The sequence below is a fragment of the Myodes glareolus genome, chromosome 3, assembly GCF_982192425.1.
Source record: "Myodes glareolus chromosome 3, mMyoGla1.1, whole genome shotgun sequence".
In the NCBI taxonomy this organism is placed as follows: domain Eukaryota; kingdom Metazoa; phylum Chordata; class Mammalia; order Rodentia; family Cricetidae; genus Myodes; species Myodes glareolus.
This window is the reverse complement of record NC_142028.1, coordinates 82,046,199-82,072,270: the sequence shown is the minus strand read 5'-3', so window position 1 is coordinate 82,072,270 and position 26,072 is coordinate 82,046,199. Positions and strand designations below refer to the sequence as shown.

Genomic DNA, 26,072 nt, shown 5'->3' with positions numbered 1-26,072 from the left:
CTGACTTTTTTGAGCTGGTGCTTGTTTTCAGATTGCTACTTCAGAAATCTAACTTTCAGCTGTTTGACTTGATTTTGAGAAAAGGGAAGACTGGACATTACAAGGAATTCACACAAATAATTTCAAGTCTGTTCTTCAAAAATGCTGTTCATATTCCTTTTTGAAGCCAAAATACTAATAAAAGAGGAATAAGTCAATAAAATATTGGGGGGAGGCATGAGGCAGGAAAAAAGGAATAACGTCACTATAACCACAATATAACTAGATTTCCACTGTGTTCTTTTCTAATGTTAAGACTTAAGAGTATTCTGAACTTTTAACACATTTCTTACAAAGTGGCAAGTTGTGTATAGGTTGTAAAGAAGTAAAAAAAAAATCACAGGAAAATGTGGTCCTCTTCTGAAGATGTGCTTTAATTAGGCAAAAGATGCATCAGGACAAGTAATGTTTAAAACAAGGTCTACAGGTCAGACGCTGAGACTGGCAAAGGGTAAGCAAAGAAAAAAAAAATCACAGATAAAATATCCAGAAGAAAAGCATAGCTATTTGCAATTACATGTTAGAAATCAGAATTTTGACAGTGAAAAAAGATGTTTAAATATTTCATAAACTTGTAGTGAGATTTCCAATTAGGCAATTTCAAAGGATTTAACTAGTTGCTTAAAATAAGAAAAAGAAAACAAGACCTTATATTTTAACAAGTGATAGTAAACCAGTCAGAACAGCCAACCAACTAACTGACAAAGTAAAGGCCACATGGGAAAGCCCTCCCCACACTCACTGTAGATTTGTGGCTCCCCCGACCCCATTTGCCTCCATCAGGTTAATGACCTCATTTCTTCCATAGAACCTGGCAACGTCGAAGGCGGTGTCCCCCTTATGATTCCGATGCCCCACGTTGCTGGCTGTGTGCTTCACCAGGAACTCTACCACAGGGAGGTGGCCTTCTTTGGCAGCCAAGTGCAAGGGCAGGTTTCCTTCATTATCTTCTATGTTAACGTCGGCCTGAAACTCCAGCAAAGCCCGCACAGTGTCCAGGAAACCTGCTCTGGCTGCATCATGAATGACAGCAAAACCAGTTCGGTCTTTCAGATTGGGATTAGCACCTCTGAGTAGAAGTCTCCTGGCAATCTCCGGATTTCCAAGTTTCATCACCTAGGAAAGAAGTTAAAGATGGGAGAATCCCTCCAGCGCTGGAGCTGCAGCAGTCTTTAAAGACATCTATCTGCCCTGTCCTGATTGACATCTGCACCACAGAGTCTGAAGGGGTTGTAGCAGGAAAGTACCAGTTGGTAAAAATAGAAGAAAAATTATAAACATCCATCTTATTGATGGAATATCCTAAATGAGCCCAGAGGTGGGATAAACTGATCAATAAACAGAATTTCTGCAACGTGAGTAAATTTGATGGCTAATTTGGTTCTTTATCTAATGTGATGACTAATTTGGTTCTTTATCATTCACGAAGACCTATGCAGCTTTTTATTATTTTTTTTCTTCTTGAATTCCCTAAAAGAAACGCAATTTGGTATTTGAGTAAGGAGACTCCTAGTTGCTCATTCATGCCCAAACAACAAACCTAGGGTATGGTTCTGGAAGATTAAATGGGGAAGACTTATTTCCTAATAGTTACTGAAAACAGATAATGTTGGGTTTCTTTAAACCCCCAGATAAGTGTCATTTAATGTAGACCTGATCCTTTAGAATCTCAGAGTTGACATTTTCTTAAAGGATTAGTTTTACAAGTTCCTTCCAAATAGGTAATGCCTGAAATTTTCAAGCATTGAGGTTTTTTTTTCCTTTACAGGCTATAGATAGTGGCTACTAGAAACATTCCACGATTAGAATTCAGTTCAAATTACAGAATATTGCTCAGTTATTAAGGTATTAATTAAACCACTGTGTTCTACGTTGCTTACTATATCAATTTACTTCAAACTAAGTTGATGGCATGCCTTCTCTTCGAGAGGAGATGACTGCATGGGTACCAACCTTGAAAAGAATAAAATAGCCATCCTACCATATCAGTTAGCGATTCTCAGAGATCTAACTAGCCTTCTGATATTCAAGTGCACAAAAGCAAAAGTAAGACATTTAATGTGTGTGTTGGAACAGACAGCCCTATCTTGTGGTTTGAGTCACTTAATAATCAACTGGTGACCCTGCCTAATTTCCATTTGCACTCATAACATTTAAGAAGAGCTATTTGTAAACTAACAATGTTTTGAAAGCCAGAATATACTACCAATATTTTCTGTCAAGGCAGAAAATAACTTATGTTATAAAGACTTACTGTTATTTAAATGTATTATATTTTAGAAGATGGCTGTTAAAGATCTCTCATCAGTAAAAAGTATGCATAACAGCATGAGACTATAACATATATATCATTTACTTGTGAAACATTTTATTCTTATTAACACGCCAGAAAATTCCAGCATTTGAACTAGTTTCAGTTATATTTAAGTATATTCATACGAATCCAAGTTATATAATAAAAAGTAAGCTACTTGCTAGACACTCAGTATTTACTAGAGTCAAAAAGTAATACCTTTGAAAATATGTACAAAGTTGATGTAATATCTTTAAAAGGTTTTTAAAGAATTGAAAATTAATAAAATATATTTAGAATGAATATTTTATAAGTGTAAATTACACACTTTGTCATGATTTTAAATTTCCTCTTTAAAATTTTCATTTAGGGAAGTAGAAAAATGACCCCAAATTTATTTTTCCAGAACCCTCATGAAATATATTTTCTGGTTATTACAAATTAATACAGTCTAATTTTATTTTTTGCCACATCTCCCTAAAACCTTAGTCACATTTAAAGAGTTAAGGTGAGCAAACAAGAACTAGAGACCTTAGAGCAGATGTGCGAGGAGAAGGCCTGTGAGTATTCTGACTGCAGACAGCAGCGAAGGGGAAAGACTTCTGCAGATGAGTAAGAAACATAATCACAGGTTAAAATTTGCCATCCTTGGCAGAAAGTGATAGTAATATTACGAATGATTCTGAAGAAAGTTCTTTCTGATGACACGATTTCAGAGTCAGGATTATGTACACTGAAAAAAAATCCTATTTGTGTGTGTATTCTTCATTCTATGTACTGATCTTAAGCTATAAGTGGGTATTATCTAAGTTTGTTAATACAAACAAAAGTGTATAGTTATTTTTAAATGTTTGTCAACATTTAATTATCTTAATTGTCCAATTGTCCTGTTTGTAAAAGATTCTGTGCTCTCCTCTTCTGAACATGGATGGAGTGGCTCTTACTTTGTGAAACTGACCACTAATCTTCTGATTTTCAGCAGCAAACCTTTCAGGATCTGGAGTTTATGGCATTGCTACCATCACCAAACCAGAACAGAAGTCTTAGTTGGTGAAACAGAAACAAAACCCTTCCTTATTTAATCTACCTGAATCAAGATAAATATTTTAGTATCTCTGCATAAGCTTTCTCTATAGTGAAAACTCTGCGAGGCCAGCTGTACTCTGATTTAAAACACACAGCCCATGTGAGCTTCCACTCTGGCATCTCCTGACACTTATATTTCTAATTTTTAAAACAGAAACAAAGCTCTACTGCCTTTACCCCAGTGAGTTTTCAAAAGCTGCTCGTAGGTTGGAAAAGCTCCCAGGAGTACCATCAGAACACCAGTAAAATGGGACAGATCACTGTCCCATTGTTTTGTTTGTTTGTTTGTTTGTTTGTTTGTTTCTAAGCCTTTCAGCAAAGTTACATGACAACATTTGGAGGGGGGAAAATATTATCAGGTACATCCTTGGCAGCTGGACATGTGTCAGTTGCTGCCTGTAAATCTAATTACTGAAAATCAGAGCATAGCACCGCATGACCACGGGGATAATCAAAACACTACTTCTCGGCTCTGATTAGAAAATTCAACTTTTCATTTCTCCTCACTTCTGAACAGTAGGTATGATATTAAATGTGAAATGGACATCTTGTCCTGGTGCTTAGGCTATCCCATTCCAAACGAGGAAAGGTCGTTTGTTAAGATATAAAGCAGCTGAAGGGAAAACATACTTCCTAGTCGTCAAGGAAATTAACTTTAAAGTCAATTATTGAGTACAAAATAGGCGAAAACCACTATTAGCTGTGTATTCACTTCAAATAATAACCATAATAATGTGTTTAAAGAACTATCTAAAGCAACACAGCACAAAACAAACAGATTTCGACGCTAAGACTACTTTAAAATCTCCAATGTCACAAAAACATTTCAAAAATAATGACCAAACCTAGGATTCTCTTCATATTGAGGATGTTATTGGTTTTGACGAGTTTCTCCGAAGTACGTCATTTTGGGGAGTTGGATCCACTTAAAGATATAAAATATGGCAACCAAGTAGGTTTTAAAACGGTGAAGATTTGTACCCCTCGAAACGTGAAAGTTGTCATTTTAGAAACCCAGGCAACCTTATTAACTTGTTTTCCCCACCTCTGTGAATACCAACCTGCAGCGCAGTTCTCCCAAATCCATTTTGAGCGTTGACGTTTACATTATTTTGCAACAAACTAGTAAGTTGCTCTAGGTCCCCCCTGGCAGCTGCGGACGCCAACTCGTTCCCCCAAGGCTCGGCCATTCTTTAGGGTCCTGACGATCGGGAAAAGACGATTAGTTGCTTCTCCTTTTCCCCTTTCCTTTGCTCTTAATCAGGTTGCATGATGGCATCGGAGGCTGACAGAAGGACTGGGATGGTTAATCTGGAGTAGAGCTTGGTAGTAAATACTAGTAAGGTCGGCCTGCCAAAAGCCCGCCCCTCGATTCACACGTGATTATTCAGCAAAACTGAGCCCATTGGAGAGGGGCTCTTCTCCTAGCTTTTTAGCTTAACCCCTAAGAAGGATTCTGGCGATTCAACAGAGACACATACAGACACACAGGCATTCTTGATTAATTACTCTGGACATGAGGTGTAGGCAGAGCTGTCACGTACCTAAGCTTCATAGCTCTGTGAGGAGGATGTGCGGAGACTTAAGGGACTAGCTCAGCTCAGAAAACACTGCGGAAGAAAAAGTATTGGAGAGAAGAAAAGGCTTTAACCCACCCTTGTTCACAATGGTGACTTGAGGCAGAACTTCAGGGGCAGGTCCTCCGCAGGGCTCGCTTTCCATCCGTCTCGCTGAAGGGGGTAGTCCCGAGAGCTGCTCGCTAGGAGAGCGCCGCGGTGGCTGGATGCTGACGTGCTGGGGGGGTTAAAAGATGATCGCCCTAGGCAGACCGGAGCAGCAGTTCCGTGCCCCTCAACTCTCGGGTCTCAATGACCTCCCAGCGGGCTCGGCTTCTTCAAAAGAGCCCCCGGAGCCCGACCGCCGGGCTGCCGAGCCTCAGAGGCCGTGGGAGCCGGGCAGGGCGCAGGTCTCCGGAGGCTAGTGGGCGCGCGGCAGACCCCCGCCAAGCCCGTCATGCCGGTCCTGCCGGGTCCCGGGGCTCCCGGCAGCCTGAAGAAAGAGCAGGGCGACGAGGGAAGCGTCTACCGGGCTCCAGCCGCTGGAGTGGCTCGCCGTAGCATCGCGGCTGTACCGGGTCAGCTCGCCAGTAACTTCCCGCCTACGACCGAGCTAGCTCAGGCTCTCCACTGCAAGTGCTCACTGAACGGCGGACGGCGCTTCTGCAGCGGTCTTTCCCTCTTTTCCGAGAGCCTCCGGTGATGGGAAGGGTCCTTAGAAGTTTGGGCAGTCGCCACAGTTCCCGGGCGCAGCCAATCCCGCCGATTTTTTGGCGTCCGTCCAGCAGCTTGGGCGCTCGGTGCCACTTGGCCAGTTCTCCGTGGTCCTCCGGCCTGGGTCCCTAGTCTGTGCCGTGAACAAGGCAGCGGCTGCAAGCCAGCTGGGTCCCCGAGCCGAATCAAGCAGTGCCGGTCCCTCGCGAGCCGCGGCTGACAGTTTCTTTTGTAGTCCGACTCCCCAAAATCTCTGATCGCTGCTCCCTTCCCCGCTACAGGCACTTGCGCGTCTTCCCCGTTTAGGATCTTTCCCTTCCCTCCCTCCTTTGCTTCTTTTTCCGCTGAAGCAACTGCTGCTTCGGTTGCCTCTGCAGAGACGGTGCCGGTTTCTTATCCCTTTTTTCCGACCTCATCAGCTTTTTTTGAAAAGAAAAAAATTGAGCGCTTTTTGAGTTGAAAAACCCGCCCCCATTTTAACGGCAGAGTTTTAAGGAGGCTCGGCTGAGTTAGCGCGCTGCGGGAGCGGGAAGGCCGGGCGCCGCCCACGCCCCGCCCTCCGCCCTGGCGGCACACAGGCCGGCCTCGCGCTCGCTCCGCCCCCGCGGCCCGGCGCTCTTCACAGCCCGCTCTGGGCCTGGGTCTGCGGGTCGGCGCCGAAGTTCCTGCCCGCCGGCTCTGCCTGCCGCCCCTGCCGTAGAGGGATCGGTGCTGCCCGGACGGGACGGCTGGCTCGGGGCTGGCTGACTGCCGTCCGCGACGCCGAGCCCCTACCAGGAGGCACCCCGATGGTAGCAACCCGCCGCGGGCTGAGGCCCTAGAGGCCCTGCGGCCCTGCTGTTGGCGGGCGGAGAGCACTCGGGTGCTGGCGGAGTCTTCTCGGCAGGAGCCGGGCAGCTCCACCGCCTCCGCGGTCCCCGGCCAGGTTCGCCAAGTTCGAGCGGCCTGGCCTGCGGCTTCCGCCTCCTCCGGGAGCGCGCTGTGGCTGAACTCCTCTGCTCCAGCACAGGCCTTGGCACCTGTCAGGTCATTGCCAGGGCTGCAGAGGCGACCTGACTGACAGCACCAGACAGTAGAGAAGTCTTGTAGACTGACTTGTAGAACAGAAAGTATGTTACAAGAAATCGTAATGAACTTCGAAGCCTTAAAGTTCCAGGATATGTGACGTCTGTTCTTGAGGGAAAGGGAGAACTGCGATTAATTTTAAACAAAATTTACAGTAAGTTAGAAATGTTTTCTAACAAGGCTATGCCTTTGTTTTGGAATTTCTTTCACTAGATGGAGGCTTGGTTGTTTTTAGATGGGGGTGGGGATGGTGGTCTAAGTGTAAAATAAGTCTACCCTATTTATTTCACATCCAGCACCAATTTTCTGTACTTTTGAGGTCCTCTTTTAGGTATGTGAGATTACTGCCTTCTCTTCTTAAAAAGCAAACAAACAAACCAGCATGGATGTATGATGCATCCAGTGATCAAAATGAAACTAAGGAAAAAATGACAAGTTGTCTAATTAGAACCAGCCACGACACATATATCCTCAAGCAACATCTGTTCCCAGTTTCATGGAGTAAAGTGGAAGTATTAAAAACAAGCCAGAGACATCTGGATAATCATCTCGAAACAGGTTGGCTGTTAGGGAAAGTTGAAACCAGCAAGAATTTGGCAGTGTTTCTTTAAATTGTTAAGAAAAAAAATATCCAAGCTGTTTTCTGGCATAACTAAAGCGGAATATTGTGAATCAGGCAAGAACAACAAAAGAAATGAACTCTTTAAAAAACAGCTATTTTTAACATTATAGTATTTAGGATTCTATGCATACTGTACACTCGATTATTCTGGGAACTGCGATAGGACATTGCACTGTTAAAGTGATAACTGGCACTAATCCAACTTACAAACATTACCTTCTAGAATGTAATGGCATCTTGCTTGGGGAAAGCATGGTAATGAGAAAGAATAAAATTACATGCATTCTGTAAAAAAAAAAGTGGGTGTACATGTGTTCTGACTTTCATCAAATAAAATATCTTAGCCGAATAACTGAGTAAAGAAAACTCACAGTTTAGGGTGCTTTTATCTAGGCTAGCCTACGGCTTCTTATGCATCTCAGCCTAGTTTAGTACTTGTGATCTCATATCAGCCTGGTGTGGCTGGATTACAAGTATGCAACACTGTACCTTTTTGTATTAAGAGTTTTTGTGTAAGGTGGTGGTGGCTCATGTCTTTAATGCTAGCACTTGGGAGGCAGAGGCAGGCAGATCTCTGTGATTTCAAGGCCAGACTGGTCTACAAGAGCTAATTCCAGGACAGGCTCTAAAGCTACAGAGAAACCCTGTCTCAAAAAACCACACACACACACACACACACACACACACACACACACACACACAAGCCTTAAGAATGAAGATTTTAACATCCCATTGCCCACAGGTAATATGTAAAGAAATAAAAAGCAGTTGGGAGGCCAGGGACAGCAGATCTCTGAGTTTGAGACCACTGTGAGTCCCATGGTAGGGCTACATAGAGATACCGTCTCAAAATAAATAAGTACATGAATAATTTAAAAAGGAGTAAAAGTAGTTCAATAAAATTCTGCTCTTATGACTTCAGTTGCCCTTCTTAAAACACTAACTTTTTAGAATCATTTAAAAAGCTTATGTGGCCTACCATAAGAGGACCAGGACTCAGAGGTGGGTTACACCAGAGACCTAGGATAGAATCAAATAGGACTGGCAAAAAAGAAAAAAAAAAGTCAATGAAATGATTCCTAATGATATCTGCTATACTCATTAGACTGGTGCCTGGGGCAGCTGTCATCAGAGAGGTGCCACCCAGCACCTGATAGAAACAGTCAAACATTAGGCAGAGCTCTGGAATCCTGTGAAAGAGGGGGAACAAAGATTGTAGGAGCCAGTGGGGTAAAGGACACCACAAGAAAACCCACAGAATCAACTAACCTGGGCTCATAAAGGCTCACAGAGACAGAACTGAGGTCTGGGGAGCCTGCCTGGAACTGACCTAGGTCCTCTGCATGTATATTGCAGTTGTGTAACTTGGTCTTCATGTGAAACTGAACAGTGGGAGCAGAGGCTGTCTCTGACTCTGTTGTCTGCTTTTGGAACCCATTCCTCTTTCTGGATTGCTTCATCCAGCCTTAATAGAAGAGGATTTGCCTGGTATCACTGCAATTTGATAAACTGTGGCTAGCTGGTATCCATGGGAGGCCCTCTGGTTTCATGGAGAAGTGGATTGGAGGTGGGGAGTTGCGAGGAGGGACTGGGAGAAGAGGAGGGAGGGGGAAATTTGGGGATATAACAACAACAACAACAACAAAACGTATGTGGTTTAGCAGTGGTAGTGCTTGCCTTTAATCCCAGCACTTGGGAGGCAGAGGCAGGTGAATCTCTAAGTTCAAGATCAGCCTGGTCTACAGAGTGAGTTCTAAGACAGCGAGGGCTACAAAAGAAACCTGGTCTTGAAAAATCAAAAATAAAGAATAAATTTTAAAAATTTTATGTGTGTGTCTGTGTGTCTGTGTGTGTGTGTGTGTGTACATACCTGAGAAGGCCAGAGGAGGGCATTGGATCCCCTGATACAGCTGTGAGTTGTCTTACGTGGTCAGTGGTGGGAAACAAACTCTGGTCCTTTGAAAATCGGCAAGTGCTCGTAACTGCTAAGTCGTCTTTGCAACCTCCAAACCCAAGATACTGCTTCTTAGAGAAATTTGGTTTTGGTGGTTTTGGTTTTGTTGATGCTTCAGAGTGTGCTTCCTCTGCCTACTGTGTGAACCAGAACTGGCAGCACAAGGTTCAGTCTAGTTGAGAGAGCTTAAATAAGCACAATCAATGAGCTGGCCAGTGGTGGCCCAGTGTTTTAATCTCAGCACTTGGGAGGCAGAGGCAGGCGGATCTCTGTGAGTTCAAGGCCAGCCTGGTCTGCTAGAGCTAGTTCCAAGACAGGCTCCAAAGCTACAGAAAAACCCTGCCTTGAAAAACCAAAACAAACAAACAAACAAACAAACACAATCAAGTGCCACCTCTGAAAATCCTCTTTTCCTCCCCTTTCCTCTTCACACCCCTCCCTTTTCCCCTTCCCCTTTTCTTCCTGTGCCTTCTGCCTCAGGCTTCTTAGTCCTTTCTGAGTTCTTTTTTAAATTTATTTTATTTTATTTTTATTGAACTATACATTTTCTCTACTCCCCTCTTTTCCTCCCCTCTCCCCTTTTCCCCTTTTCCATGACCTCCATGCTCCCAATTTACTCAGGAGATCTTGTCTTTTTCTTCTTCCTATGCAGATCCATGTTTGTTTCTCTTAGGGTCCTCTTTGTTGTCTAGGTTCTCTGTGGCCTTCCTGAGTTTATAGGCATGTGTTACCACATCCAGTTGAAAAAAAAAAATCTCTTCCTTGATGAGGGCTAGTTCACTGAGGTTCACTGAGGTAGATTTATATTCTAACACGTACTCAGAAGACTCACAGGCACTCCATTACATCGAAGACTAACAGGTTTTCTTTTAACATAGTTGAGTGCCCCAAATGCTTAAAGGTCACCTGCATAGTTGGATATCAAGTACTAAGAGCCATGGGAATCATCTTACAGGACGTAAAGCAAGCATATGGTTTAGTTAAATTATTTCATGCTTTTCCCACATTGACTCCAGCCAGTGAAGAGTTTCTACATGGCTAGTTTTGAGGAATGTGCATGAGGTAACTATACTTTCTTGATTTTAAAGTCTTTCTCTTTGTTGAATTTATATATAACAGAGGTGGCCCCCTAGGGGGCCTTTTTAAAATTGCTTATGCTTGTGGCTTTGGCATTTATTTCCAAGAGCCAGCAAGCTTTTCATACGAATACTTGAGGGACTCCTTAAAAAGCCCCCTTTTTTGAAAAGTAGGAAAAAATGTCAGCAAATAAATTAAAAGCTTGTTAGATTATATATTAGTAAGTAATGCTTGCACTGTTCTATATTTATTAAATGTGATACACATTTAAAATTTACAACTTTGAGAAGTAAATATAATTCTCTTTTTTGATGAGGGGAATTTGAAATTATGATTAAAAGTCAGCAAATATAAGACTTGAATTCATATCTTGGGCTCCAAATCTTAGGCCATTCCCATTTCTAAGAAGTCCAGAATCAGCCACTAGACTCTTAAGAATCACTGTATAAACTACTTGTTTGATTACTAAGACAGGGACTTAACTTGGTAGTAATATTAGTCTCATGATTTACCAAATAAGCAAGAAGCATTCTTTAAAAACTTCAGGTATCTCAATCAAAGAATCAAATTTAACACCACAGTAGATCATTTGATAATGTGAAGACCCCAATATCATGTGATGACAGGGACCTATTGCCTTTGAGTATTCTTACTCAAAATCCACAAACTCAGTATAGTCTCCCCTACCTCCTGCCCCCATGAGGTCTTCCCTTAACTCTATACCATTCTGTCTCATCTTCCCAATTCTGGGATTGAAGGCATGTGTCACTATGCCTAGCACACACTCAGGGAAAGTCTGAGGAAACATTAGGCAAAGCCAAGTTGAGGGATAGTTTATAAAGTTCTTGCCTCTTCAAAAATATCAGGAACTGGACATGTCATTGGTATGAATCCAAAATAATTTCAAATAAAAATTTAGTTAAATAGGGGCTGGAGAGGTGGCTCAGTGGCTAAGAGTTCAGACTCCTCTTGCAGAGGACCCAAGTTTGATTCCCAGCACTTTTGTTGGTTTTCTCATAACTGCCTACCAACTGCAGCTCCAGGGGAATCTGATGCCTCTGTGGATACCTACACTGATGTCACTAGTAAAATAAGTATTAATAATATCAAAATAACTTATACTTGAAAACTGAAATCAAAACTCAAAAGAGTTATAGAAAGCAGTTGTACATGAAGTTTTTAGAAGATTGTATTTAAATTAAGCCAAAGTCTATTTTAGTGAAGTATGAAAATGGGATTAAAATGACTTTGCATACTGATGGAAAAAGAATTTCTGTTCTCTTTATTTCTGGCACTGCTGGTTATCCAATCATAATAACTAGACCATAGGAAGGAAACAATCTTTTCATTTACTTTATAAACTTGACAGCATGGAGGGTGGTACTGTAGGGAGTCACCAGAGAAACTGGGAAGAACATTGGTTTTGACCTAGCTTCGAACCCTAGGCCTTCTGCTTTCTATGATGAACCTGGACAAGTTCTGAACCTCTCAAGAGAAGTTTTCATTGGGTCAAATGGTTGTTGAGAAGACTGACTGAAATAAAGTGTATAATATACTCGTATGGAGAAGGCTTTTGGACAACTCATCCAGGTTTCTATAGCTAAGTATTGGAAAAATAGTTCTGAAAAGTCGTATGTTTGAATATCCGGGCCATTCTTGTGTTCTTACTACACCGTGACTTGTTTTAACTTTCAGATGGAGAGAAGAGACGCGGAGGGCAAGGGTGATCTGTGCAGTTTTTGAATGAGTTCTGAGGCAGTCACATGCCTTCCAGAGAAAACATAACTTTGCAGCATTGTGTAACACGAATTCTAATTGTTTTTAATAAAAACCTGGAGTCAGATGTAGGGGGTAATGTTGAAGATCAGAGAAGCAGAGAAGTCAGTCACTAGAGAGTTCTTTTACCTCTACCAATGCTCAGACAGTCCTCACACTGCATCTCCAGACTCCATGTGTCTCCACCAAACCTCAGACTGCATAGAGCTCCTGATTCCTTCAGCCTTATATTCCTCTCTCCACCCAGCCATATTATTCCTTTCTCCACCTCCCTAGTGCTGGGATTAAAGGTGTCGGTTCCCAAGTGCTGGAATCGCCTTTGAGTTCTCTTTTAGAGAGATTCAATCTTGTGTAGCCCAGGGTGGCTTTGAATTAATAGAGATCCCTCTGCCTCTGTCTCCTGAGTTCTTGGATTCAAGGTGTACCACACTGGCTGACCTCTAGAAGCTTAGCTCTGCACTCCGACCTTCAGGCAAGCTTTTGTTGGAGAATATTATTTTGAGTTGTGTTACTTTTGTTTATGCTGTGGAAATTTGTTTAATGATGTAAAGATATGTTGCTTTTGTTTATTCTGCATTTGTATAAGTCAGTGAAGCTGTGATTCTTTGCCTGTCTAAAATGCCTGATGGTTTAATAAAGAGCTGAACAGCCTCAAGGATAGGCGAGGCTGTCAGACAGACAATAAACAGGAGCAAGAGAACAAGGAGAGGAGGATTTCAGGGGCCAGCTACACAACAAGCCATAGAGGAAGAAGAAAGGTGTATAGAACTGAAGATAAAAGCCCAGAGGCAAAAGGTAGTCCGTATAATTTAAGAAAAGCTGACAAGAAACAAACCAAACTAAGACCAGGCAGTTATAACTAAGAACAAGCCTATGTGTGTGATTCATTTAAGAGCTGGTGGCAGGCTCCCCCAAAAGATTCCAAAGAGTAAAACATTATACAACAAAATTTATTTGTTAAAACACAAAATATCACTACAGGGTTGCACTAATGCTGACCATACATACAACCAAACAGTTATTCACCTGCCCTCCCCCACTTTTTTTTTATTGTTGTTCTTTTGAGACAAGGTTTCTCTGTAGCTTTGGAGCCTGTCATGGAACTAGCTCTTGTAGACCAGGCTGGCCACAAACGCATAGAGATCTGCCTGCCTCTGACTCCCGCGTTCTGGTATTAAAGGAGTGCACCACCACCGCCCGGCTTCACCTGCCTTGTTCTGAGGGAACACACTGATGGGGTAATTGAATTGCCTCGTTTATTTTGTTGGTATTGTGTTTCACCTCATGATTCCTATATGAAAATTTCAAAATTTTCCCCTTACAGGATAGCAACTGAAAAAGACTATAGAGGGTTGTATTTCTTTCTATCTTGCGTTCTCTCTTTTACCACCTAGCCCAGGCTGGCCTGGAACTCTCTGTACGCCAAATGATAGGATTAAAGGCATGTATTGCCACATCAGGCACAGGAGTTGTACTTTTTATTTGGGTGACCCTGTACATTAAAATACAGGTTATAAGGCTGAAAAGATGGCTCAGTGGCTTAGAGCACTTATTGCTCTTGTAGAGCACCAGGATTCTATTCCCAGCACCCACACTGTGTGGCTCACAACCATCCCTAACTCCAGTTCCAGAGGTTCGGACATCCCCTGCTGGCCTCTAGGGGCACCAGACACTCATATGGTACATATACATCCACACAGGCGAAACAGTCATAAAACAATTCTAAACAATTATAGAATTATTTTTAGTAAAAGAACCACGGAATACAAATCTCGGTGATTTTGGTGATCTAAGAGCTTTGTGCCCGCTGGGCAAGTGCTCTGCTACTGCGCTGCACCTCCAGCAACTCCAGATCTTCACATGACACAGCACGCTTCTTTACATTCATGGAACTGAATATGTAAGTCAGACTTTCTGGTTTTACTTGGATATATTCCTAGTTTAAGAATCGTAGGCATCGGGCCGGGCGGTGGTGGTGCACGCCTTTAATCCCAGCACTCGGGAGGCAGAGGCAGGCAGATCTAGGTGAGTTCGAGGCCAGCCTGGTCTACAAGAACTAGTTCCAGGACAGGCTCCAAAACCACAGAGAAACCCTGTCTCGAAAAACAAAACAAAAAAAACAAACAAACAAACAAAAAAGAATCTTAGGCGTCAATTTCTTATGGTGGCTTCATCAGTTCCTGTTTTTGTTTAACAGATTTAGAGTCTAACAGACTTCCCAGAGCATGTAAGTGCCCTTTAAAAGTCTTTAAGCTCCTGCTATCTTGCGTCAAGATTGACTATTTTCTGTCACCCTTCCTTTGTCCTGGATGGCCATTACAAACTGTCATATAATTCATAGATTTTTGGCTGTTTTAGGTACAGAGATTGCCAATTTCTGACCATATGTTAAATATTTCAGTAATTATGAGTACTTACACAGTTGTACTTATCAAAGTATTTTAAATAGTCTATATGAAACAGTGTATTCGAGTTTTCTCCATGTCTAAAGCATATTATAAATGTTTATATTATAGCAGTAGAAATACTTCCCCTTAAATATCAATTTAAAATGCTCAGCATCCTTTTGAGGTCTGGATTGTCACCTCTCCGTTTCTAAGTTCCACAGACACATGGACGGCCCTCTGTACCTCAGTGTTGGTGCCTGAGGATGCAGACTCAGGAAAAGGTTCCAGATCGGGAATGACAGAATTGTAAGGGGCTTTGACCAGGAGGTTGAGAGTAAGAGACCGTATACGAGGCTGTATTTTGGCGAAACTGTCCGAAGAAAACATTCATGTTAGAAATTCTGCTTGTCTGGCGGTTTACGGGTGAATTGGCTGGGCTGCGGCTGGATGTTTTGCGTGTGACTAACCACGTGAGGCGCCGAATCACATTCCGGCCGAGGCCAGGGGCAAGGCGGCACCTCGAGGCTTCAGCGACAACCCAAACCGGAATAACCTGTTGCGGGTCCTTCGGCTCCGGGGGACGCAAATCAGCTTCCCAGCCACCCAGGCCCGCGTCCCCGCCCGCTAGCCAGGCGCCTGGCGCTTGACAGGAGGGCAGTCACGTGATAGCCGCAAAGCGCCGCTTTGCGACCTCGATGACAAGCAAAATGTGCGACAGCCCTGGCGCTGGCCAACCAGGGGCGGAGGCGGCGACCGGGGAGGAAGCGGAGGAGGCGGAGGCGGCTGTGGCGTTGGCCCGCCTGTTCGTTCTCTCGCTTTCCCCGCCCCCGCCGGGCTAGCCGCGGCTGAAGGGAGCCGGGCGCGCGCTGTCGCAGCCTGTCCTCCTCCCGGCCGGCGACGGAAGGACCAGCCTACCATCGAGACCAGCCTCCCCGTCCCGGCAGCTGCAGCCAGGGCTCCGCGGGGCGCAGGCGGGCGCAGGGCGGCTGAAGGTTACCGAGTGCAGGAGCACCTAGTCTCCCGCGCCACCCCGCCCGCCCGCCGGCCCTCCCGCCGGCTCGCCCGCCAGCCCCTCGCCACCCGGCGGCGGCTGCCTGTGCGGCCGCAGGAGGCGCCGTCTCGCTCCCAGGTGCGCGCTTTGGTCCCAGAGCCGCGGAGCTCGGCGGCCGCCATGGCGTCCAACATGGACCGGGAGATGATCCTGGCGGATTTTCAGGTGAAGTGTCTGGCTCTGCTCGCTTCCCACCTCCAACTTGGCGGCTTCGGGGTGGCGGCGCGGTGGCCTCTTCCTCAGCGTTTGTGTGAGCACCGCAGTGGTTGTAGTGTGGGCTTTTCTACCCTGCGTGGCTCAGGGTGTGTGTATATTGTTAACCACGGGGAACATGTATTTCATAGTCTGTGTTTTGTGGGTGTGTGTAGAACGTGTTGAGTGAGGTTGAATGAGAATTTTAGGTTTGGGGATGCTATGATTTGGGGGTTACTATGTATGTGGGCTTTTTCTTAGTTTTATGAGGAATGTGTAGAATATGGGGTTAATTATGGGGTGTTTGGGTTGTTCCATGAGGAAACTGATGTGTGTATTGCTATGGGTGTGGTGTATTGTATGAAGTGGTGAGTGAACAGGCAGCGTGATGAGGAGGTGATGAGGCTAGCTGGGCTGTGGGATCCTGTTCAAAGAGGGGTAAACAGTTGAGACTCCTCAGGCCTTGCTGGAATCTTTGGAGGGTGGAACATAAGGAGGCTGTTGTGCAGTGTGTTCTGATGGATCTTTGCACTGAACACACACATTTAATAACCCCTTCATATTTGCAGATTCCCCTCCCCTACAGACTTGAATCTTTCTTAGACAGTCTCTCCTGTGTAGCCCAGGCTGGCATCTAATTTGTTTAGAGTCCTTTCCTCAGAAGTTAATTTAAACTAAAGATTATTTCCTCACTAAACCCTTCTGTAGTGACACTAGCATGTAAGTATCTTAGGGAAACTCTTCGAAAGTAGAGCTTTGTGCGCTTGGAAAGATTTGGGGTTATAAACAATAGCTTGTAAATGTTTTCTTTGCCTTTTGATAGTCACTGAAGAAAATATTTTAGTGCCACACACATACCATTTGGCATTGCATTTGTCAAATATGGGTAGACTTTTTCGCCAACGTTGGCATTACTACACAGTCTCTATGGGTATTTCTTTTCTATTTAATGCTCTGATGACCATTTTCCAAGAATTTGCTCCTTTTCCTTCTCTATTATCTATCTGGTTCACTAGGAATATGCTTGTATGTACATTTTGACTGTTCTGCAACCTGCAAACTCAGAAAAGATGGTTTTAAAAAGTTGGTCATGGTATTTTGGCCTTTGGAGGCTCTAGAATAGCCCGAGGTCTTTCATCTTTTTTAGACAGTGTCTCCCTGTGTAGCCCAGGCTGGCATCTAATTTAATACAGTCTTCCTACTTCAGCTTCCCGCAGTACTGGGATTAAAATTGTGATTCACTGTGTCCCCTTCTTAGATGTAGTTTTACCCAGTTTGTGTTTTGATGGGTAAGGCTCTGGACAGCAACACATAGTATGATTTACACTAACCCTAGTGCGATAATAACTTTGTTTTAATTTTAAAAACTTTTAAAACCTCTAATAACTTGTAGCTGTCTTCTGTTGTCTGCCAGTCACTATGCTTACTTGATTTTATTTTTGAGGCAGAGTTTGACTCTCTGGGGTTGAAATTACAGGAGTGTATGGCACCACACCTGACTCACTATTAACTCTTATGTTAGTTAAAGGATCGAAAATCTAGGGTCCTTGTTCTCAGAGGCAGAGTAATATTTTTGAGGCATCAAGACTTTTGGTTTGGATATCAAAATGACTATATTGATCATTCTTAAATTTCAATAACATTTTCTTTCCCAGTCTTTCTTTACCTTTGAAAGATGGTTTATTTATTTATTTATTTATTTTTTTATGGTGAAAAAGTGTATATTTAGAATTAGTCAACTGGACTCAGTTTAGATGATCCCAGTTTTGTCGGCAAGATTCAGAGCGTGATAATCAGGAGCCAGCCAAACATATGCTTTCTTCTCTCCATCGGGCCTTATGAGAGTGTTGACTTGGCCACATCAGTGTCATAGAGTTTCTTCACAACCTGTTTGGTCTGGTGCTTGTTGGCCTTGATGTCCATACAATGATCACAGTGTGCTGTTGTCTTCTATCTTCTTCGTGGCTGACTCGATGATCAGGGGAATTTGATGATGGCATAGTGGTCAAGCTTGTTCCTCCAGGAGTATTTAGGCCGCCTTTGTAGCCTCAGGGTCTTGGGCCACCGGAAGGTGGGTGATGGAAGGTGGGCGATGTGCTGATCTTCTTTTTGTGGCTGTGGATGCCTTTCAGCACTGCCGTGACTTTCAAGGCCTTCCCTTTAGCTTTGGTTTTGGGAGGGGCAGGAGCTTCCTTCTTTGCTTTTGGTGCCATCTTGGCAAAAAGGAAAAATGGTTTATTTTTTCAGTAGCTAGGGATTGTACCCAAGGCCTTGTGCATGCTATGCAAGAGCTCTACCACTGGTTTTCATTTCTCAAAAAAAAGAATAATGGAATGATCTTATAGGCCAGTGATATGCTGTGCACATTGGAAAATATAATTGGAAAAAAATAATAATGGCATTTGGTGTGAAAAATTTTCATATAATAAAAAGTTTATATAGAAGACTGTGTACTTTAAGCACATTAATCCTTTGTGTGTTTAGGACCTGTGATCCTCTTACTAACTAAATATCATTTTGTTTGTGTAGTCTTTTCTACTGATCATTGTAGTCTTCTGTATTGTAGAGCCTTTTAGTATTTAAAAATAAGCAATTATCTATTATGAGAAAATCAAGAAATTTGTTGTAAAGATTATATGTGTAGACTTGGAAATTAGCTGAGTGGTAGGTAGAGTGCTGCCTAGCCTAGCATATGTAAGGTCCTAGATATGATACCTGGTGCCACACTCACAAAGATGCCTGTGCATACATATACATGTACACTCAAACTTAAGACATAACATATAAATTGTTGGGTAATCCTTGTTTAGTTGAATACCTCCCCAAAGCGAATATAGTAAAATTATATTTTATTTCATGTACTTGTGAGAATCATTAGTACTGTGAGAGACACACTTTTGAAATAAATTTGAAGAATAATTGCACTTGCTTGTTTAGTGTTGGTGTTTACAATAGCCAAAATATGGAACCTATAGGGATATTTTATTTGTGTTTTAATAAATAAAGCTTGCCTGAAGATCAGAGTTCAGATCTAAGCCACTAGATCAGGGAGTGGTGGTACACCTTAAGTCCTAGACTCAAGACCACCCTGGGCTGCACAAGGTTGAATCTCTCTAAAAAGAGAAATAGAAACTTACACAAAGGTATTCCCAGCACTCTGGAGTCACTGCCCTTAATCCCAGTACTAGGGAGGTGGAGACAGGAGTGGTACAGTTGGATGGAAACAGGTTTGTAAGGCAGGAGGAGATGAGAGCCCTGGGGCAATCTGAAGTTTAGAGAGCATTGTAGTCTTCAGTCAGGCTGAGGATAGGATCACCCCTTCATTTGTCTGAGCCTTGGTAGAGGTAAGAACTCAGGCTTGGCTGCTTTGCTTTTCTGATCTTCAGCTTGGACTCTAATATTTGTCTCTGGGTTTTATTATTCGTGCTGCAGGAATCAGCCTAGCTGCCCACGAGTGTCTGAAAAGTAAGGAAATGTGGTGTACTAGTGGAGTTTTAGTCACCTTTAAAAAGAATGAATTGTAAGAAAGAAGTTAACTCACTATCAGACCATTATGTTGGACAAAATAAGACAGAATCAGAAACGCAAATATCGCCTGTTTTCTCTAATATGGAGAATTTATAGGCATCTATGTTTATGTGCACATGCATACCATGAGATGAAAGAAGGACTCTTTATGTGGTGGACAGGGACCTCCATTGAGAGGAGGGAAGGAGGGACAAATGTCTGTTGAGGAGGGAATTTAGGCAAAGTCCAGTACTGCCTATGTATGAGATTGTCAAAATGAAACCCATTGTTTTATGTGCTAATTGAAAAAATTTTAAAGGTTCTGGAAGAAATTATGATTTTATTAAGTTATATAAAATTTAGTGAAGTTTTGGGGAAAAAAAGTTCATCAATTGAAACTTTTACATGCATTTGAGTATTTTCTTTCTTAATGTTTGTACTTACTTAATTATGATTATATGACATAAAACTATATTTTAACAAGTCCAGTGAAGAAGCCTTTCTAAAACTCTTCTATTTTCTTTCTGGAAAAAAAATCCAGATTTTGATCATTGCTGGATAATAGGTTATAATAAGTATAATGTCTAAATATGAAAAGCTTTTGGGAAAGGAGTTTTGACTTTTTCTTTGTTTTTGGTTTTTTGAGACAAGGTTTTCTGTAGGTTTTGAGCATGTCCTGCAACTAGCTCTTGTAGACCAGGCCGGCCTTGAACTCACAGAGATCTGCCTACTTCTGCCTCCTGAGTGCTGGGATTAAAGGTGTGCGCCACCACTGCTTAGCTTTGACCATTTTACTTAAAGAGAAAATGCTTCTTTTGGAATCAGTGAAATGTTGCTAAGTAGTGGGTAGAAGATTATAGTTTATACTCCAGGGAGAGGATTGGGACACTGTGGATAGGTGAACTTACTACAAAACAAATTGTCTCCTAATTCCCACCCCTTCCCTAGTGCTTAGCTACCATGAATAAGGTCCTAGGTCTGATCCCCAGCAGTGGAAAACTAATGGAACAGAATTCTCAGTCCTTTCAACTAAAAAATTTAATCATGGAAAATATGTAACATAATTTCCATATTAATCACTTTCAAGTGTACCCTTCGGTGGTACTAAGTATTCGTAGTGCTGTGCAATCATCATTATTGCTCATCTATCTCCACTGTTCTTTCCATCTTAAAACTGAAATTCTGTACATTAAATAATATCCTCATTTCTCTTTCTTTCTGGCTGTGGCAACCAACATTTTTATTTTCTGTCTGTATGACAGAATAAGGTACTTTATTTAACAAGACTTTTACCGGATTTGCTCTTTTGTGACTGGTTTGTTTCACTTAGTGTATATGCTCTCAAGGTTGATCCATGATGTGTCATGTGTTAGAATTATATTCCTTTTAATAGCCGAATAATGTTCCATATTTGGAAATGCCATATTTTGCTTACTCATTCATCTTCTGTGGTTCTGTGACGCTCATATCTTGTGGCTATCATGAATAATGCTGTGACAGTGAACAAAATATCTGCTGGAGTCCCTTACTGCCGTCTATTTGGGGTACACCTAGAGCTAAAATTGCTCTATCACATGATAATCCTAAACTGAAAGAGAAGTTTTAGTTTTTTTGAGGATCTGCCATCTTGTTCTCTTTAGCAACCATACCACAGTTTTTTGAGTGGAGGCATCTTGCAGGGTCTCCCTGCATAACTGCAGCTAGAGTCAAGCTTAAGATCCCCCTGCTTCAGTCTCTATAATGTTGGGCTTGTAAATGTGGGTCACAATACCCAGTTCAGTTAGTTACTTTTAAATTTAGCTCTATCTAGTGAATTTAGAATTTGGAATATTTTGTCAAAAATGCTCATTCTGTTTACATAGTATGTATCTGTTAAAGTAGTGGTTGAGTAGTATTTATGCTGTCCTGGCAGTCTGGAGCCACAAGAAGGTGTACAGAAATAGCTCGAGTTAAAAAACATACCCCTATGTTTTTATAACCAAGAGATGCAATCAGATGAAAAGTTCAAATCTTATTCTTTTATTATGTGTGGTGTAGAGTTTTTGTTTGTTTGTTTTGAAGACAGATTCTAATTTTGTAGCCTTGGCTGTCCCAGAACTCACAGATATTCGCTGGCTTCTACCTCCTAAGTGCTGGCATTTTACCTACCTACCCACCGACCTACCTACCTATCTATCTAAAAAGACAGGCTCTTACACCTAACCCAGGCTGGCTTGGAACTCACGGTAGCCCATACTGATGTTGAATTCAGGCCAATTCTCCTACCTTAGTCTTCCAAGTGCTAAGATTGCAAGGGTGAGCCACTATGTCCTTCTAGTAATCGTAGAATTACTATTTTCTATTATATTATAGTTTATTATTATTTTCTTTTTCTTCCTTCACAAACTTGACCCTGCTTGATTTGCTTACAGATGGGAAAATAGTTACTTAAAACAATTACAGTTACTGTCAAATAATTCTAGTAATATTAGTTACATCTTACGAAGTTAAAACAGACAACCTCTATAACTTTTATTTTATTTTGTTTTATGAGACTGAGTTTCTCGATGTATCTTTGATTGTCCTCGAACCTGCTATGTTGATCAGGCTGACCTTGAATTTACAGAGACCCTCCTGCCTCTGTCTTTAGACATTAAAGGTGTGTGCCATGATGTTAGCCTTCCAGGCCTTTTAGCTTTTTTATAAATGTCATGTTAGAATTTGTCTTTCCACTAAGAAAAAAATTACAATTTTCTTAGAAATAAAAGATTAGTCTCATAAGTTAGTTTTATGTATTTTGGGAACAAAAGGCTGGTCTCATAAGTTGGTTTTCTGCTTATAGGTTTGTTTTTTTTTTAATTAGTGACAGAGACAGACATCATTCCTCAAGTGGGAAAAAATCAAGGGGCTCTTACTGGTAGTGATGTGTTGTTTCAGACTTTCCCAGAAACCAGATCTCTTCTACCTGGATAAAAATATTTTTTCTGAACTTAGTTGTTTTGATCATAGATTTAGAGTTTTTTTTCTTTCTGTCAACTTTAGCATTTATTTTGATGTTATATCTCTTATAGCACGACCTCTATTGCTTTATAAGCTTTCTCATTTTGGGACTCACACATTTAAGCTTTGATTTGCTTACATATTTCAAGCCTAGTGTTCTATGACACTACTCTATGGTAAGTCATACACATGTTGTTACCACTCCTGTGGCACCCTTGGCCTTTCTAAATGGTATTTTGAGCCTTATTTCTTTTTCAGTTTGACACAGATAACTTCTGCAAAAGAGGATGATACTCCTTGTGATGATGTAGCTAAGTGTATAGGTGACATAGTTAATGATGGAGGGGTTGAGTGGGAGATTGAATACTGTGGTGCAGGGTGTCTAGTTAACCTTTGTCCTTTGTTTCCTTTCTCTTTGTCCTCTTTCCTTTAGGGCTAGATCATACTGTTCAAGTGTTCTAGTACATTGTTGAGAAGATTAAGTTTTGGCATAGAGAATAAAATTTACTAGCTTGTAGTTAGAATATGACTTCGAGGTTCAAACCATTTGAATTTAAGTCACAGTGCTGCCACTCATCCATCTTGTGATCTTTGATGAGTTGTTTTATACATCTGCCTCCATTTCCCAATACGAAAAATGAATTAACACGTGTAACGCTCTTAGGTGTCTGAAACAGAAAGTGTTTACATTCTGTTATTTTCATTTTGACCATTTTTTAAGTTGTGTGTGATAAAAAATTTGCGTTTATTAAATAGGGAATTTATTGGGTAAAGTACTACATACCCAAGAGTTTTTGTACACACACACGCACGCACACACATAGGGTGCGTGTGTGCATGTGTGTGTGTGTGTGTGTGTGTATGATGTATGCCACATTATTTACAGAGGTCAGAGGATAACTTGCAGAAGTTTTCTCCTACCATGTGGATCCCAGGGCTCCAACTTAGGCTGTCAGGCTTTGTGGTGTCTTTACCCACTAAGCCATTTCACTGAAATTATTTTTCTGTAGTATAAGTCAGGATCCCTCTAACCAAATAGCGATGTCTGAGAAAGAACTCCTTGGGAAGCATAGCTGGAATTGTTGAGTTGTATTTTCGAGCTCTCATTTAGGATTCCCTGAAGCATTACTACTTCAGTAACTCCACAGTAAATTGAAGGTCCTATGATGGCTTCTAGACCACCAGAATTGGATGGGTTAACAAGAAAGAGGCCAGGATCACTAAAGTGAATCCCAGATGTCAAGCATTGATCTTTTTATACTGTTAAAAAGTTTAATTTTGATTTGATTTGATTGTGACTATGCCCTGGCTCTTTTTTTTTTCCTGTTAATAAGAAAATGTCTTGATTATTATGTTTTAGTACAGCAGTAGAAACCCTAACTAAGACAGAAATTTATGTCTGAGGGACTTAATTTTTTATTTTCTATGGAACCTTCATTGATTTTTTTCCCCCTGAAGGAGATACCAGGCAAGACAATACTGATGCCCCTCTGTACCCATCCATAAATCTAGAACTATAACCAGACTTAAGGCTAAGCAGGCTCCTAGAGGGGAAATAGAGAGTGTAATCCATGAGGATGTTGTAGTCACAATGGAAAGTGTAGTCACAATCAAGGAATAGTGGTTCCTACCATACCTATCTCTTCAACTCTGCTATATGGTCTGAACATAAGGTAGATGAATCATGGAGAATGATAGTTGACTAACACAGACTTGATTAAGTAATACCTCTGATTGCAGCTGCTGTATCAGATGTGGTGTCCTTTCTTGAGTATGCTTAACATAGCTCCTGGTACATAGAATGCAGTTACAGATCTAGAAAATACTTCTTCTCAGTATCTGTCCATAACAACCCCAGAAATTATTTGCTTTCAGTTGACAGGGCCAACAGAATACCTTCACAGTTTTGCCTCAAGGGTATATTAACTCTCTAGCCCTGTACCATAACTTAGTCTAAAGAGATCCTGGTTATCTGTCTCTTGTACAAAATGTCATACTGGTTCACTGTATTGATGACATTATGCTGATTGGACAAAGTAAACAGGAGGTAGCAACTGCTTTGAATTTGTTGGTAACACATATTTGCATCAGAGAATGAGAAATAAATCCAACCACAATTCAAGGGCCTCAGTGAAATTTTAGGAGTCCAGGGGTGTGGGGCATGCAGAAATATTCCTTCAAAGGTGAAGGATAAGTTATTGCATCTGTACTTTCCCAGCACCAAGAAAGAAGCCCAGTGTTTAGTGGGCCTGTTTGGATTCTGGAGATAGCACATTCTTCACTTGGGTGTGTTTCTTCCCTAAATAGCAAGGGTCTTGGAAAGCAGCTAGCTTTGTGGGGCCTGGATCAGAAGGCTCTAAAACAGGTCAAGGCTGCTGTGCAGGCTGCTCTACCACTTAGCCCATATGATCCTGCAGACCTGATGGTACTTGAGGTGTCAGTGGCAGAAAGGGATGCTGTTTGGAGCCTTTGGCAGGTTGTCATCAGTGAATAAAAAAGGAGACCTTTGGGATATTGGAACAGGGTCCTACCATTATTTGTAGACAACAGTTCTCCCTTTGAGGAATAGCTCTTGACCCCTGCTTTAGTGGCTGAATGTTAGACAGTAGACCACCAAGTTACAATGCAAACTGAGCTGCCCATCGTGAGTTGGGTATTATATGCTCCATCAAGCCATGAAGTATGACATGTGCAGCAGAAATCCATTAGCAAATGGAAGTGGAATATAGGTAATCAGGCCCAAACAAGTCCTGAGTGCACAAAAAGTTACATGAAGAAGTTCCCCCAAATACCTATTGTTTAATGCTGTTAAAGTGCTTTCTTCCAAACCTGGATCTATAGCCTCATAGGGTGTGTCCTGTGATTGGTTGATTGAGGAAGAGAAGATTAGGACCCGGTTTACTGATGGTTCTGCATGATTTGCAGGTACCACCAGCTGCAACATTAAAACTGCTTTCTGGGACAGCCCTGAAAGACACTGTTCTATTGGGTAGAACTTCAGCAGAACACATGGCTGTACATTTGCTTTGAAGGAGAAATAATCAGACGCGGGATTGTTTACTGATTGATGGACTATATAGCCAATCATTTGACTGAATGGTCAGGGACTTGGAAAGAACATGATTGGAAATTATTGAGAAAGACATTTGGGGAAAAAGTATGGATAGATTCTGGACAACGGATATGAAGAGACTTATGACCCATGTAAATGCTCATCAAAAGGTGCCCTCAGCAGGGAAGGAATTAAGTAATCAAGTAGATAGGATGATCCGTTCTGTGTACAGTGAGTCTTTTTCCCTGGCCTTTTCTGTTATTGCCCAATGGTCCCATGAACAAAGTGGCCCGTCCTAGAATTATTTTCTTCCTTCCTTTCTTCCTTCCTTCCTTCCTTCCTTCCTTCCTTCCTTCCTTCCTTCCTTCCTTCCTTCCTTCCTTCCTCTCTCTCTCTCTCTCTCTCTCTCTCTCTCTCTCTCTCTTTCTTTCTTTAAATATTTATTTATTTATTTATTTATTATGTATACAGTATTCTGTCTGCGTGTATGTCTGCAGACCAGAAGAGGGCACCAGACCTCATTACAGATGGTTGTGAGCCACTATATGGTTGCTAGAAATTGAACTCAGGACCTTTGGAAGAACAGGCAATGCTCTTAACCGCTGAACCATCTCTCCAGCCTGGAATTATTTTCTCATAAAGTTTGCCCATAAGAGAAATGATTCCCTTTAAAAGAAAATCATTGCTACTGCCTTCAATAAAACAAGTACTTTTCTTTATAT

The 26,072-nt window shown here is 41.9% G+C and overlaps 2 protein-coding genes across 4 annotated transcripts in view; one reads left to right on the top strand and one right to left on the bottom strand.

Annotated features, from left to right (window-relative positions):
- Positions 1-392: 392 nt before the first annotated feature.
- On the bottom strand, positions 393-6,205 carry Cdkn2c (cyclin dependent kinase inhibitor 2C). 2 transcript variants are annotated; one of them, XM_085686412.2, is made up of 3 exons: positions 5,074-6,205; positions 4,480-4,619; positions 393-1,155 (listed from the first exon to the last, which is right to left on the bottom strand). In XM_085686412.2, exons 2-3 carry the CDS (start codon positions 4,606-4,608, stop codon positions 778-780), a joined length of 507 nt encoding a protein of 168 aa, XP_085542538.1. In that variant the 5' UTR covers positions 4,609-4,619; positions 5,074-6,205; the 3' UTR covers positions 393-777. The 2 variants fall into 2 exon arrangements, with proteins under 2 accessions (XP_085542538.1, XP_085542537.1); XM_085686411.2 differs by lacking the exon at positions 5,074-6,205 and having other exon boundaries at positions 4,480-5,049.
- Positions 6,206-15,390: 9,185 nt separating this feature from the next.
- Faf1 (Fas associated factor 1) overlaps positions 15,391-26,072 on the top strand; it is a 303,421-nt gene continuing 292,739 nt past the window's right edge. The window contains exon 1 of one of the 2 annotated variants that reach the window (XM_085686415.2): positions 15,391-15,785. In XM_085686415.2, the coding sequence (XP_085542541.1) occupies positions 15,741-15,785 (45 nt within the window). In that variant the 5' untranslated portion in view covers positions 15,391-15,740. The remainder of the gene's footprint in view (positions 15,786-26,072) is intronic. The other variant, XM_087904746.1, reaches the window with a different exon arrangement.